This window comes from Rhinoraja longicauda, chromosome 11, assembly GCF_053455715.1.
Source record: "Rhinoraja longicauda isolate Sanriku21f chromosome 11, sRhiLon1.1, whole genome shotgun sequence".
NCBI classification, from domain to species: domain Eukaryota; kingdom Metazoa; phylum Chordata; class Chondrichthyes; order Rajiformes; family Arhynchobatidae; genus Rhinoraja; species Rhinoraja longicauda.
The window spans coordinates 37,787,249-37,804,025 of NC_135963.1; the positions used below are offsets into that span (position 1 = coordinate 37,787,249).

Genomic DNA, 16,777 nt, shown 5'->3' on the forward strand with positions numbered 1-16,777 from the left:
GGTGTTAAAATTACAGTGCTTGCGTGTTTTATGTTTTCAAGTTGGAGGCAACGAAGAATATATATATACAGCGATATAATTTGGTCATGTCAATATTTGCAGTTGCTGCAGAACTTCACACAGACAGCACCGGGGGTCAAGATTGAACCTAGGTCTCGGGCGCTGTGAGGCGGCAGCTCTAGCAGATGAGCCAGTGTGTTGACATGTCAAGTGCTCATCGTTACTGGAAAGCACGAGCAGAAAGTTACAGAAAACAATCTTGCCTGAGAATGCATCACTAATATCATTGGGAGTAAAAAGCAGGATATTTTTCTTTCCTCTCCATATCCCCAACTATTGCCTTTGAAGCCAAAGAATGGTTAGGATGACTGGACCTTTCCAATCATGGAGGCAATACCACAATTGACCATGCCTTTCTGCACTAAACCCACAGAGAGTTAGTGTGGGGTGAAAGGGAAAATGATAAATGACAAGCATAGGGAAATGGAAGGGAGGGTGTGAGAAATGCCTTGAGCCTGTTTGTGAGATTCCATGCTCGAGTAGAAGCTTTATGTCAGAGTCATACAGCACGGAAACAGGCCCTTTGGCCCAACTCATCCTTGCTGGCCAAGATCCAAGATCTATGCTAGTCCCATCTTCCCGCTTTTGGCCCTTATCCTTCTAAATTTTTGTTCTCCATGTACCCTTCCAAGTGTCTTTTAAATGCTGTTATACAATACTGCCTCAACTATCTCCTCTGGCAGCTAGTTCCATATATCCACCACTCTCTGAGTGAAAAGGTTGCCCCCTTAATAGGTTCCTATTAAATCTTGCCCCTCTCACCATATAGACCTACATCCTCAGGTTCTTAACCCATGCACTCTGTTTCTTAACTATGTTTATCAGGAGCAGTGGAAATACTTGGTGTTGCAGAGATAGGTTTGATCAACAGATGGAAGTGATCAGATGTCTGGTCCTACCGCCTGTAACACTGCAACCACCAACTTGATGCTGAGTTTGTACTGCCAGTTGCAAACTACTAACCAGACTGGCGAATAAGACCTTCCAATAAGTTATACTTACAAGCATGCAAAGGGCTGCTGCTAAATGTCACAAAGGTGCAAGCCCTGGAGAAAACAGCTGAAAAAGGAGCCGTTTCTGAAAGCAACAAAAAAATCGCAGATGTAGGAAATCTGAAATAAAAACCAGAAAATGCAAGAGAAAAAACCTCAGCAGGTAAGGCGGCAGCTGTGAGGAGGGAAACCGGGTTAGTGTTATCAGGCAAGCACTCACGCAGTGGTGTGTCAGGGAGGTGAACATGTTGCAGGAATGGGGAGATCTTTGAGTCAATCCATGGTAATAGTAAACATATGGCTGATAGAAATAACAAATGTGGCTCAGGGGAATTGGTACATGTTTATTGGATGTAGACTTGGTTCATGTATAGAAAAAGTCATGCAGTTCCATAGCACCATCCAGATAACTCATGAAGTCTCAACATGCTTTACTGCCAAAGAAGTACTTTTTTCAAGTGTGCACACTATTTGGTGTGTTTCTTAAATTTATTGACGAAAGTATAATTCTTGCAAGGTAGTAAACTATGGACATCAATTGGCTGAAGAGAGGCATGGCCCTGACAGGACTATTCATCATCGAGCTGCTGAGCTGGAACAGAGGGGTGTGGGTGTACATTAGGTATGAGTGTCAGACATAGGACAGTTGTGGGTGTATGATACGGATTATGGAGATGACTCATCTCAAGTGTTTGATTAAAAGAGATGATAATGTCACAGGTTTGGACGTAAGTATTGGCTGATTTGATTGCAACATTTTGGGTTTCAATGGCTGATACGGATAATATTATTGTCAAAGTTTGTTGAGAGTTACAGTTGTGTTTTCACTCCATTTATTAACTTACAGGACCTTGCTGGCAATGACAAGGTTGGTTGACCATCCCTATTTGCTTCTGAACCTGCAGGCAATAAAGGATCCACCACATGGTGGTTCTGGAGTCACGCAGAGGCCAAACTGGGTAAGTGCGACAGATTCCTCTTCCTCAAGAACATCAGTGAAGCCAGATGGGTTTTTACAACCAATCCAACAACTTTGCGGTTACCATGACTGACATTAGCCATTTAAAAAATATATTCCAGGTTTATTTAGTCATGTGAATTTAAGATTTTCAGCTGCCCCTGCGGGAATTGAACTCACCTCTAGATCAACAGTCCAAAACTTCAGCTGCTATTCCATTAACCAGTTTAACCACTACACCACCATACCATTGGTGGTGTATATTGATGCAATGGATACATAGTTTTTTTGTTGACACTTGGTAAAACTGATGAAGATATGGCACATATTGATACATGGGACGAAGACATTATTAGCTTTGTTCAATGTGTGATAAAAGTAATCAAACTATTGTCTCACAGAGATAACGATGTTGTTAAAGCCACTGTTAGATAATGGCAGAAGCACAGTAAATCCTCACGTATTTCATAGATTGAATGGGAAATGTTACAGAGTGCACATTCACACAGACTGGAAGGTATGTACAAGGGTCAGCATGTGTTGAGAGACACAAGGAAGTGTGACTGGATGTAATTATAATTGAAATGAAGCCAGTATCTATTTTGTACAACTGATATAATTCTCAACATGTTGATACTTGTTCAGTCAGAGATATTATGATCTCCGTCTATGGAATACGATACTCATGGAAAATTTACAGAGTTTTTTTAATAACTGCTGGAAATGGATGTGAAACAACTATACCGGTATTCCCAATAATTATACTGGTTTACAGTTCATCGCAGGTATTTGTGATAATATGTTGTTTAGTTTAGTTTAGTGATACAGTGTGGAAACAGGCTCTTCGGCCCACCAAGTCCACACCGACCAGCGATCCCTGCACGCTAACACTATCCTACACACACTAGGGACAATTTACAATTATACCAAGCCAATTAACCTACAAACCTGTACATCTTCAGAGTGTGGGAAGAAACCAGAACTACCGGAGAAAACCCACGTAGGGGAGAACATACAAACTCCATACAGACAGCACCTGTGGTCAGGATTAAACCCAGGTCGCTGGCACTGTAAGGTAGCAACTATACCGCTGTGCCACCGTGCCACCCCAGTTCATCCTGGTAATGAGCCTATGTAGTCCGTGGATGTTACAACCAGACCCTTCACTATGTCTAGCTGATGTTTGCTGCCTGGTATTGATGTACTAATTGATGCATGTAATAACAGAGAAGTTGGTATATTTTTGACTTGGTAGTCTCTGGTGTTGGTTTATTGTTTGCAGACATCACCCTTGTTTCTTCCAGCTGTTATCAGGTAACTGAACCATTCTATCAACAACCCGAGAGTGGTCCTGGACTACTATCTACCTCATTGGAGACCCTCGGACTATCTTTAATCGGAGATAGGCACAAAGCGTTGGAGTAACTCAGCGGGTTAGGCAGCATCTCTGGAGAAAAAGGATGGGTGACGTTTCAGGTCAGGACCCTTCTTCGGACCCAACCCGAAATATCACCCATTCCTTTTTTTCCAGAGAGGCTGCCTGACCCGCTAAGTTATGCCAGCACTTTGTGTCTTTCTTTGGTATAAACCAGCATCTGCAGTTCCTTTCTACACACTACTATCTTTAATCAGATTTTACTGGACTTTATCTTGCACCAAACGTTATTCCCTTTATCATGTATCTGTACACTGTGGATGGCTCGATTGTAGTCATGTATTGTTTTTCCGCTGACTGGTTAGCATGCAACAAAAGATTTTCACTGTACTACTGTGAAAATAAACTAAGCTAAACTAAACTTGCACAGTGCCAAAGGTTTAATTTAGTTTAGAGATATAGTGTGGAAACAGGCCCTTTTGCCCACTTAGTTCAGACCGAACTGCGATCCCCGCATATTAACACTATCCTACACACACTCGGGCCAATTTACATTTATACCAAGCCAATTAACCTAAAAACCTGTACGTATTTAGAGTGTGGGAGGAAACCGAAAAACTTGGAGAAAACCCACGAGGCGAACGTACAAACTCCATACAGACAAGCACCATAGTTAGGATCGAACCCAGGTCTCCGATGCTGTAAGGCAGCAAATTTACCACTGCGCCACCATGCCATCCTTGGGTGATGACACTGAAACTGGATGAAGCAGTCAGTTGCCAGTACTGCCGTTCCTTCGATACAGGTGACCAATGCCAGGGATTGCTTTATTGTCATTGCAGGTGAAATCCTGGCCTTGGTGTATACCTGACACAGGTGATATCCTTGGTGTTGGTGTACATGCAATATTTCCCTTGTTGGTGAATTGTTCATCACAACCTTGCGAGACTGCCTACAGACAAGACCATTGATATCCTTTGTGTTTATGTTGTGTTGCTATAGCTGAAACCCCTGATGACTGTATAGTTGGTACAGATAATATCACTGATATTAATGTATCATTGGTCCAGGTGATATCCCTGGAGTGGGTGTGAGGTTGGAAAGTTGCTCCATAACACGTGATATGTTGAAATGGATGTAAAGTTGATACAGCTGATGTCCCTGAAATTCATACAGATAGCGTTCACATTGTACATGTAAAATGGTACAAGTTAAATTCTTGGTGTGAGTTTGATGTTGGATCAGACAGGTAATGTCTTTGTTGTTGGTGTAGATTGGCGATACAGGTAATATCGCTGGTGTTGGTATGTATTGGTGATACAGGTGATATCTCTGGTGGTGTGTATTGGTGATACAGGTGATACTCTAATTTTGGTGTGTATTGATGATACAGGTGATCTCTGGTGGAGATGTGTATTGGTGATACAGGTGAAGTCCCTAGTGTGAATGTATAGTGCGACAAGGGATGTAAAGTTGAAGCAAGTAATGTCACTGCGTGATAAACAGTTGTAAGATGTTATGTGTAAGTTAGAGCAGATCATGTTCCTGATGTCGGTATAGAGTTGGTGCACGTGATATCCCTGGAGTAGGTAAGATTTGTTACAGATGATTCCCCCTAGTGTGAATATGTACTTGGACAGATGATGCCCTTGATAAAAGCATGAGGTTGTTACAGGTGATGTCCCTGGTGTGGGTGTAGACAGGGCCGTCTTAACGCATGGGCCTGATGGGCATTTGCCCGGGGGCCCACGAGCATAGGGGCCCCATGCTGATCTGTGTATGTTAAGTGACTTGCAATAAATAAATACTACTTTAAAAATGTAGGTTCAATAAGTGCTTTTTTCGCAACATTTTCGGTCACTAAGTGCTTCTCACAGCGATCTGTAAGTGCTTTTCGCAACAATGTACCCTAAGTCCATCGCTAAGTGCTTTTCGGTAAGTGCTTTTCGCCGGCACGACAGGGGGGGGCTGGTAGGGAAAGGGGGGTGGGGGAGAGTAACGGTAGGGGCCCCAGTACACTGCTTTGCCCGGGGGCCCATAATGTTGTAAAAACGGCCCTGGGTGTAGAGTTGGAACAGGTGCTTTTGCTGGTGTGGGTGTGATGTTGTTGCTGCTCGTGTCACTGGGGTGAGTGTAGAGTGGATACAGGTGATTGTCCCTAGTGTGAGTGTAGAATTGGTATAGGCGATTTCCCCAGTGTTGGTGTCGAATTAGTACAGGTAATGTCCCTGGTGTTGGTGTTGAATTGATTATGTCCCAGGGTGGGTGTGTAATTGGTACAGCTGATGTCCCATATGTGGTTGAACTTTGTTACTGGCGATGTCCCTGGTGTGCACATGAGTTGGTGCTATTGTTGATGCTGGTGTGAATGTACAGTTGTCACAAGCAAAGTTGCCGGTGTAGAGTTACAATAGATGACCTCCCTGTCGGGGATGCATGGTTGGCATGAATAATGTCCCTGGTGTGGGTGTGAACTTGGTATAGGTGATGCCCCTGGGATAGTTGTGTAATGGCATGATTGTTGTGAGTGTTAGATGGTACAGGTAATGTCGCTAGAGTTGGTGTAGCATTAATACAGGTAACGCCCTTGGTAATGGTAGAGTTGGTGGAGGTGATGGTCTGTGGTGTGGGTGGGAGTTGGAACACATGATGTCCCTGGTGTTGTCATGAGTGGGTACAGATGATGTGTGTGTTGTGGTTGTAGAATTATCACAGGTGATGCCCCATGGGTGGGGAATTGGCAGAGGTGATAGATCATGGTGTGGGTGGGAGACAGGTGATGTTCTTGGTGTGGGTGTGAGTTGATATGTATTGTCCTTTGTGTGGTTGAATGGTTGGTCAATGTGATGGGTACCAGTGATCCCCTGGTGTGCATGTAGTGTTGGTACGGGTGATGGCCCTGGTATGAATGTGATGGGTACAGGTCATGCCCCTGGTGTAGGTGTAATGGGCACAGGTGATGCCCTGGTGTGGGTACGGGTGATGTTCTGGGTGTGGGTGTAGTGGGTACAGCTGATTCCCCTGGTGTGGGTGTACTGGGTACAGGTGATGTCCTGGTTTGGGTACAAGTGATGCCCCTGATGTGGGTACAGGTGATGTCCCTGGTGTGGGTGTAATGGGTACAGGTGATGCCCTGGTGTGGGTGTAATGGGTACAGGTGATGCCCCTGATGTGGGTGTAATGGGTACAGGTGATGTCCTGGTGTGAGTACAGGTGATGCCCCTGGTGTGGGTACAGGTGATGTCCTGGTGTGGGTGTAGTGGGTATAGGTGATGTCCTGGTGTTGGTGTACTGGGTACAGGTGATGCCCCTTATGTGGGTACAGGTGATGTCTTGGTGTGGGTACAGGTGATGTCCTGGTGTGGGTACAGGTGATGTCCTGGTGTGGGTGTAGTGGGTACAGGTGATGTCCTGGTGTGGGTACAGGTGATGTCCTGGTGTGGGTGTAGTGGGTACAGGTGATGTCCTGGTGTGGGTGTAGTGGGTACAGGTGTTGTCCTGGTGTGGGTACAGGTGATGTCCTGGTGTGGGTGTAGTGGGTACAGGTGATGTCCTGGTGTGGGTACAGGTGATGTCCTGGTGTGGGTGTACTGGGTACAGGTGATGTCCTGGTGTGGGTACAGGTGATGTCCTGGTGTGGGTGTAGTGGGTGCAGGTGATGTCCTGGTGTGGGTGCAGTGGGTACAGATGATGTCCTGGTGTGGGTGTAACGGGTACAGGTGATGCCCCTGGTGTGGGTGTAGTGGGTACAGGTGATGCCCCTGGTGTGGGTGTAGTGGGTACAGGTGATGCCCCTGATGTGGGTGTAGCGGGTGCAGGTGGTGTCCTGGTGTGGGTGTAACGGGTACAGGTGATGTCCTGGTGTGGGTGTAGTGGGTACAGGTGATGTCCTGGTGTGGGTGTAGTGGGTACAGGTAATGTCCTGATGTGGATGTAACGGGTGCAGGTGATGCCCCTGATGTGGGTGTAGTGGGTACAGGTGATGTCCTGGTGTGGGTGTAGTGGGTACAGGTGCTTCCCTTGAGCTCCGCTGGGACAGGTGTGCTGTACAGGTGTCCTCGGCGCCCCGCCCTTACCTGCCACGATAGCCGGGTTGTCCTGCCCTCCCTCGGGGTTCAGCCACATCTCGGCGGTGAAGTGTCCCTGCGGCATGCTGGTGTCCCGCCTCAGCTTCAGACGTTGCTTGCCGCCCGACAGATAGAGAGCCGTGGCAGCAGCGGGCTCGCAGTCGGACGGGCCGGACAGCCATCCCCGAGGTGCCTGTATACCCCCGGCACTCTCCACCGCCGCCGGCCAGCCGCTGGATCCAGTGGGGTAGCCGGCTGCTCTGGCCGCCCCCGCTCCTCCACACTCGCTGGGGTATCCGCTGCTCTCTCCGCCCAGGTACACGGTGCTCCCCTCGGCGTACGAGCCGCTCCTCTCCTCTCCTCCCGGGGTCCAGGGGTAGAGAGACAGCTGGGCTGGAGCAGCAGCTCTCCGGCTCCTGCCTCGTCCTCCCTCCGGCCAGCAGCGCTGCTCCCCGGGGCTGAGACTGGGCTCCCCCCGGGCAGTGAGAGCCCGCTTGTAACGCCAGCCTGCTGGGGTCGCTGGGGCCAGCGAGCCTAGTGTCAGTAACCCTGCAGAGGTACACAGGACAAGTAGGAGCCTGAGGGTCGGCATTGTGGCCACGGCTTGCCAAGGTGGGAGGACAAGTGGGAGCCTGAGGGTCACGGCTTGCCAAGGTGGGAGGGTGCAGAAGCAACCCCTTGTCCCTCTGCAAACTTCAGGTAGCCTCCAGTGGGGGGAAAAAACTAAAAAACTTTATTCTGATTTTTTTTTCTTCAAACTGATCTTTTTTTTTTTTTCAAAAAAAATATTTTAATCCCCTGAAGTTGAAACTATCCCTCTCCTGAAATAAAACAAAGCTCCTGCAGTTGAGACCCTGATGAGGTGCATGCTCGGTTTGCGTTGACTTGGAGTGAACAGATCTGCCTGTGGACTCAAACTCTGATATTTGCTCTCTCTCTGAGCGCAGGTTGGTCTTTTTTATACTGTGCACTCTCTGGATCGCTCCTCTCTCTCACATTCTGCTCCCTTTCGGGTATCCCGCTTTTATCTTCTTGGCACATCTACATCTATTCTTCATTGTTTCAATAGGTGGGTGGGTGTATGTGAGAGAGAGAGAGAGAGAGAGAGAGAGAGAGAGGGAGAGAGGAGGAGGAGGAGGAGGAGGGGGGGAGAGAGGAAGAGGGGGGGAGAGAGGAGGAGGAGGAGGGGGAGAGGGGAGGGGAGAGAGGGGAGGGGAGAGAGAGGGGGAGAGAGAGGGGGGAGAGAGAGGAGGGAGAGAGAGAAGGGGGAGAGAGAAGGGGGAGAGAGAGAGGAGGGGAGAGGGGAGGGGGAGAGAGGAGGGGAGGGGGGAGAGAGAGGGGGAGAGAGGAGGGGAGAGAGGAGGGGAGAGAGAGGGAGAGGGGGGAGAGAGAGGGAGGGGGGGAGAGGGGGGAGAGGGGGGGGGGGGAGAGAGAGAGAGGGGGGAGAGAGAGACCGTCTGTCTCTCTTTATAATACATGTCGGGGAGGTGAAAAATAAAATGAGGGATGCCATCGGGTTACAAACAGTGACCCAACTCGACCAGATAATTTGACGCTGATGGGCAGTAGACAATAAAACTGTCCCTGCCGGTGCCCGGCCGCGATTCCCTGCGCTCCCATCACACGACCCCCCCCCCCCCCCCCCGGTGTCCCTGCGCCTTGTGTACTGGTGACTGGCTCTCTCTCCTGTGCCCAGCCGGGGTCTTTTTTAAAATTTTGCATTCGCGGTCCAAACTTCAGCGAGAATCTCTGATACAAGAGAGGGTCAGTCACGCACATGGATGCAGACATAAACACAGGGAGAAGGCACACACAACTATGAACAATCACACACACACACTGTGCATTCGCAGTAACATCACACCTCGCAGCTAGAACACAGCAAGTACGAATAAACACACCGACACAAAGACATGCACACCCACCCACACGTTGACATTGGATTGCTACAGATTTATACACCCGCACATGTAGAACGACTTACAAACATAACACTGACATACGCACGCAGACACGCCGAAGTATTGAGCATATAGTGGATAAAAATATGTAGATATGCAAAGAGTTACAGTTATATAGTTAGATTGGGCACACTGGGATAGAACAGACTGAGAGAGGTGCGGGGACAGACGCGTGGATGGATGCATTGATGCCAAACGCCCGTGCAATCCGCACATATGAATTTGTTGAGGGGGCGTGTATACTGCGCCGGGTTCGGCTGATGTAAACGATGAACGGGTAGTCCCGTCTGCTTGGTGCGTATACTTTGTAGGTATGTACTGAGTGCCGGCACTATTCTCTGACCCGAGCTTTGAAAGCCCGTTCCCAATCCCTAACCTCCAGCACTTTGCATCCAATGCACTGAAGCGAACTTCCCGTGGCCGGCCAGTTTCGGGTGGGTTCTGGTGTCTCAGAGGGTCAGAGAATGGGATGCTTATTATCGCACTCTCTGCTCGAAATAAATGGCAGGAACTGAAGTTACAGCGGCACATCTTTCCCGATGAAAACAGAAGGGATTGCCAGTGAGACGGCGAGCTGGGGCCCCTCTTGGGTACGTGCTACCCGCAGTAGGATATTGAAGCGCGGCCCGGATTGAACCTGAATGTCCTTTCTCGAAATGCTCAGAGTTAAATCACTGGCGGGCACCAGCCCCTGATCTCACCGACTCGCAGCATGTCCTTCAAAGCTATGCCTAGAGTCTCTGATCTCCACAACTGAACTTCAAAAACATAAATAAAACAGCGACCAGGCACAACACTGCCTCGCTCGCTGCCTCGTACTTATTTTTTTTTTTTAAAGAGAGCAACGCTGTTGAGGATTTTTTGAATTGCATGTATAAAATGTGTATAAAATCAAGAGAGGAATAGATCGGGAAGACGCACAGTGTCTCTTGCCCAGAGTAGGGGAATCAAGAACCAAAGGGCATAGATTTAAGGTGAAGTGGAAATCTATATACTAAAACTCTCGTTTGTTTATTTGTTCCTGAATTAGAGCCAAAACGGTACACGATAGCTCGACAATTTTAGGCCCACCTTACTCACCCTTTGGTGCGAATGGATTTCATTGAAATCGGTGTTATATTTTTTAAGTTATTCACATTTTAATGTTTAAAATGTATCTCCTAGGGAGGGGGGAGGAGGGAGGATAAGGGGGGTTGAGGGGGATGTAGTGGGGGGAGGGGAAGGGGAGGGGAAGGGGGGGAGGGAGGGGGGAGAGTATGGGAAGGGGAAGGGAGGGGGGAGGAGGGGAAGGGAAGGAGGGAGGGAGGGGGTGCTGCACCAATGCAGGTTTGGGCCCAACGGGTCCACTTAGTCTAGTATTTAATAAGAATCTGAGGGGTTACCTTTTCATACTGAGGGTGGTGGGTGTATGGAACGAGCTGCTGGAGGAGGTAGTTGAGTCAAGAGTGTTTTGTTGTCATGTGTCCCAGATAGAACAATGAAATTCTTACTTGCTGCAGCACAACAGACTATGTAAACATAGTACACTGTAAACAATATGATCAGCTGAGAACTATATTTGATGATTTTCTGCTGTTCTGCTGGCAACATCTCACCACAGACGGGCGCCATCTTTGCTCTCAACTGGGACTATAGCAACGTTTAAGAAGCAACAGACAGGTACATGGATAGGACAGGTTTAGAGGGATATGGGCCAAACACAGGCAGGTGAGACTAGTGTAGTTGGGACATGTTGGTTGGTGTGGGCAAGTTGGGCCAAAGGGCCTGTTTCCACACTGTATGACGCTCCCTCTCTCTCCAGGACTCTTGTCAGGTTCAGGGCATTTTGGACTGGTGATGCAGGGGATAGGAAGCAAGGCTATGGTGATAAGTTTCATGATAGGAGATGTGATCATAATTCAGTGTATTCTTCAAAGGAATTGGATTGATCCCTGAATTTGTGTTGGTGGGGTGGGAAAGGAGGATTGCACACCTGGAAATTCTTAGCGGACAGTCTAATGTGCGTTCAGGTTTCAAGTATTTATGTCCACAAGCTACCAGTAGTTCAATGGTTCCGTGGTTCAACGAACAGCAGAATAGCTTATAATTGCTTTCACATATGCAGTATACCACGGCCACCTTGGCAGCTGAATGGGGAGAGAAGGGCCAGTCTTTCCCCATCCTCCAGAGCCCAGTTAGAGGAAGCAAGGAATTCCAGAGGAAAAGGGCACCATTTCCATCAGTGCAATGTCGCAAACAAGACACCAGAGTTATGCTTCTCCATGCCACCTGCATCAATCACCATATCATCTTAACTTTTTCACACAAAGGATGGTGGGTGTATTGAACGAACTGCCAGAGGAGGTTGTTGAGGCAGGTACTATCGCAACATTTCAGGAACATTTGGACAGGTACACGGATAGGACAGGTTTAGAGGGATTTGGGCCAAACGCAGGCAGGTGTGACTAGTGTAGATGGGCCATGTTTTCCGGAGTGGGCGAGTTGGGCTGAAGGGCCTGTTTCCAGGCTGTAAGACTCAATGACTCTATCTGCAGATTTGTTCAACTGTCCGATGGAAATGGGACAAAGTGGAGACACAAGGAACTACAGACAATGGAATCTAGAGCAAAACGCCAAAGTGCTGGAAGAACCCAGCGGGTCTTGCAGCATCTGTGGAGACAATATTTTGGGCCGGGACCCTTCTTCAGTCTAACAAAGTGGATGGAAACAGACTTTTCCCAGCCATGGAACAGGAGTTAGTAAGGGAGAACCAGATTAAATACAGGAAGTTCTGGGCAGGGGAGACTTCACAGAACAATATGAAGCCTCTGGAAGCATAGATAGAGTTAACAGACAAGAATTAAGTGGCTCAATTCTGTCACCACTTGGTCAGGTTGGCATTGGTTGGCATCAGCTCTAGACCTTACCCTTGTTCCTATTTCACAGTTCCAACCTCTGGGTCATGGATGGGTGACTTATCCGGTTGAGTTCTTTCTTCAGACTGAAGAATGGTCCTATCTCAAAGCTTTAGCTATCCGTGTTTTCCAGAGATGCTGCCTCGCCCGCTGAGTTACTCCAGCACTTTGTGTTCTATGAGAGATCCCAGCACCTGCAGTTCCTTGTGACCACCCATTTGTGGGTGGTATGCTTGCTGATTGAGTCATTTGTCCTGTAGAAACAAGGAACTTCAGATGCTGGTTAATGAAAAAATGGATGACAAAGTGTTGGAGTAACTCAGCAGATCAGGTAGCATCTCTGGAGAACATGGATAGGTGACATTTCGGGCCAGGACCCTTCATTCACACTGCTTGGTGAGTCCTTATTTTATGATTAGTTCTCCTATGGCATTGGGATGCCATTTACATGCTGGTAACAACTGGCATTTGAAGGGTTAACTTCAAATTGGAATGGAAGATACTTATTCTTTCCTACAAAAAATCAAATTATGTGATATAGCTCCCACATTTGGCCACGGTTTAGTGATGTCAATAACCCCAATTGAATCAGGTGTTCCTTGTTAGTTCTCTTTCACTCAGCTTCTGTCCTGATGAGCTGAGCATGCCTCGAAAGAGTCAGGTTAACATTTGAAGGAAAGCTCAAAATTCCTCCGCCCGGTCTGTCTGTGGAATAAATCTGAGTTTCACTCTGGATTCAGCCAAGGTACTATACATAAACTGTCTGAAGCAAACTGACCCAGGAATCTCCATACAAAGTCATCCAAAACTTAGTGAAGCAGCAGTACTGCCAAATCACCACATGAAGACTTACTGAAGCATCGAGAAGCTTGGGTCTGGAGCCCATTCAGTTTCAATTTGTCCATCCTGTTGTAAATAAGTGGATAATTTAGCACCCAGGTCAGTTCCGCAGTCATTCAATTGCTTGTCATCATCAGCGCAAGCAACATAAGTTAACATTACCATGTCTGTATCTACTTGCATAATCAAGCTCACTGCTGTGGAGGCTCTCCAGAATGCTGGCTCATCTTCTGACATGCCTTGAAGCATTTCAGTATCATTCCGAGGAACTGGAACTTTACAGTAGCAAGATCATGAGGAATTATGAGGAGCTTGGCTCATTTTGATTGGGATTGGCATCCATAAATGGAATTGGTGGGCAAGCACGATTATACTGGGTGGCACAACGGATTGGCACATAGTACTTTGACCTTAAGGACTGAATAGAGGAGCATGGTTATGATGGTCTGCCATCTCTGCCAACTGCAAGCAAAGTAGGCTTCCTAAGAGTGGGCTGTGGCAGCTGTAGACATCTGCCATTTCAGCACAGAGAGAGGGAAAGCGAGAAGTAATGAGGTGTCACCATTGCAGTGCTATTTCTTTAAAACTGTATATGAAGTACATTATTAAAGCAAATGAACTGGGAATGCTTCTATGAGAAAGAATTGGGGATAGACAATTCTCCCGATATTGAGATTCCTTCATCTGCTTTCCACAGCAGCATGGATACGCTGTGACAAAATGCCACATGCCAGAAACACTGGTGAAATCATTAAACTGTGTGTCTAATCAGTGAAAGCAGTGTTGAGAACAGCGATAATTCACGTTGCAAACCAAGGGACCCCACCTATCAGCATCTCATCAGCAACATCAGCTTGGCAATTGGGACAGGCTACTCACTGAGAGGAGCCTGATAGCATAAAGGACATCTACAATGGAAGGTGGAGACAATGCTGAGTTCCTCCAGCATTGTAGTTTGTTACACTCAAATGGGAAGAGAGTATGTGGATGGAAAATGAGCGGCTATGAACCTGCATGAATCACAGCCTTCAATTACATAACATGCAAAAAAAAACCTTGAAAAAAAACTAAACTCTTCCAAAGATGTGTGGGTTTGTATGTTATTTGGCCTCTGTAAATTACCCTAATATGTATGAAGTGGATATGAAACTGGGATAACATAAACTAGTGTGAACGAGTGATCAATGGTTGCCATGGGCTGAAGGACATGTTTCCATGTTAGATCGTTCAGTCGACCAACTGTTGTCGTGCTCCATTTTGTCAGGGACTCATCAATTACTGTAAAATGGTTCAATCCTAGTTGAATTGCCAATTAACAAGACAGATTAACTTCCACTTCCTTCAAAAATGCCACATATGCTGGAGTAACTCAGTAGGTCAGACAACAACTCTGGAGAACATGGATAGGTGATGTTTCGGGTCAGGACCAATCTTCAGATGGGAGGTGGGGGAGAGAAGAAAGCTGGAAGAGAGGAGGGGCAGGACACAGCCTGGTAAGTGATCGGTGGTACAGATGAGGCAGATGGTTGGACAAGAGGCAGAGATGAAAATAACAAATGTGTGAGATTAGGGTAAAAGAGTTATGGATTGTGAAGCCAGAGAATGGAATCTAGGTGCAAGATGGGGAGGAGGGGAGAAATGGATAAGCAGTCTGAAAAACGATCCCAACCCAAAATGTCATTGATCCTTCCGTGTTCTCCAGAGACGCTGCCTGACCCATTGAGTTACTCCAGCACTTTGTGTCTTTTTTTGTGAACCAGCATCTGCAGTTCCTTGTTTCTAAATGTTCATTTCCTTTGCGCACTTCCCTGCCTGTTAAAATACAAACTGCAGTTTGATGGGGCGGTGAGAGTTCCTTTTTAATGTTTATTCCTATACATTTTAAACAGGTGTATTGTACCTTACATGGTAAATTCCTTGAATATAAGACCCTCCAAGCATGTTTATGGAAAGAAAGTGAATTAAACACATTTTATACAATGACATTGGCAGGGTCCTACTTCATGAAGTGCAATTTGTTGTAATAATTAAAGTGATTACATTCTAAAGCTTTATTAAATGCTGGGATTCCAACTAGAGACATTAGCAAATGCATTGGAATGACATCTACAAAATCATGCGACAAATAGATCGGGTAAATGCACAGAGTCTTTTGCCCAGAGTAGGGGAATCGAGAACTGGAGGACATAGGTACAAGGTGAGGGGGGAAAGATTTAATGGGAATCTGAGGGGTAACTTTTTTACACAAAGTGTGGTGGGTGTATGGAATGAGCTGCCAGAGGAGGTAGTTGAGGCTGGCCCTATTGCAACGTTTAAGAAACATTTAGACAGGTATATTGGTAGGGTAGGTTTAAAGGGATATGGGCCAAAAGCTGGCAGGTGGGCCTAGTTTTGATGGGCTTGTTGGAAAGGTGTTGGCAAGTTGCGCCAATGTTTCCACACTGTATGACTCTATGACATGGCCCACCACTCCATTATAAGGGAGGCTGTGGTAAAAGCCTCTATTTAAATAATGTATAGATTATGTTTGATAATTATGTCAAAGGTTCACCCACCTCTCTCCTCGCAATATTTTCCATCCTTTTGTGTTCTCCAGCTGCTCCATAGCACAGGTGACTCACGATCGCATTCCACCCAATAAGCACGATTGAGCTGAAATCATGCTCAGTTCATGAAGAAGGCAAAAATAATATATTCAGTTGCAGTAACATGTTTGTAACTGGCATCCAGACTGGGATTTTGTCTAGTCAAGTACAATGGCAACACCCAAAGTGCCTTTAAAGTAATAAAATGGTGCTTGGGCTGAGGGTGCATTGACAAGCAAATTTTGGAACGGACACATAGTGTACTTTAGAGATACAGTGCAGAAACAGGTCCTTCAACCTACCGTCGACCAGCGATCACCCCGTGCGCTAGTACAATCCTATGCGCTAGGGGCAGTTTACGGAAGCCTGCTAACCCGCACGTTTTTGGAGTGTGGGAGGAAACCGGGGCACCTGGAGGAAACACACGCGGTCACAGTGAGAATGTACAAACTCCTTACAGACAGCAGCCATAGTCAGGATCAAACCCGGGGCTCTGGCGCCGTTAGGCAGCAACTCTACCGTTGCGCCATTGTGCCGCCCAAGAAGAGATCTTAGGCAGATGGCCAAAAGCCTGGTTAAAGTCATAAAATTTAATGAAGGAAAGAAAATCAGAGAAGTTGACGGAGGGAATTCCAAAACTTGGACTTTGGTATCCAAAGGCACATTCACACAGCGAGGACTTCACTCAGGGAAGATTTAAGTGGAGGACTCTAGATATTTTTGACGCAAAATGCTGGAGTAACTCAGCGGGTCAGGCAGCATCTCTGGGCAAAAGGAATAGGTGACATTGTGGGTCAAGACCCTTCTTCAGGATCCCGCCAATGTCATTGTATAATGTTTTTTTAATTCACTTTCTTTCCAATCTGAAGAAGGGACTCAACCCAAAATATCACCTATTCCTTTTCTCCAGAGAAGCTGCCTGACCGGCTGAGTGTCTATTTTCTCCAGAGAAGCTGCCTGACCGGCTGAGTGTCTATTTTCTCCAGAGAAGCTGCCTGACCGGCTGAGTGTCTATTTTCTCCAGAGAAGCTGCCTGACCGGCTGA

At 46.9% G+C, this 16,777-nt stretch overlaps 1 protein-coding gene across 1 annotated transcript in view; it reads right to left on the reverse strand.

Annotated features, from left to right (window-relative positions):
• Positions 1 to 8,044, reverse strand: part of pappa2 (pappalysin 2) — a 266,339-nt gene extending 258,295 nt beyond the window's left edge. The window contains exon 1 of the mRNA XM_078407399.1: positions 7,462 to 8,044. Within this exon, the coding sequence (XP_078263525.1) occupies positions 7,462 to 8,044 (583 nt within the window). The remainder of the gene's footprint in view (positions 1 to 7,461) is intronic.
• Between the last annotated feature and the right edge of the window lie 8,733 nt (positions 8,045 to 16,777).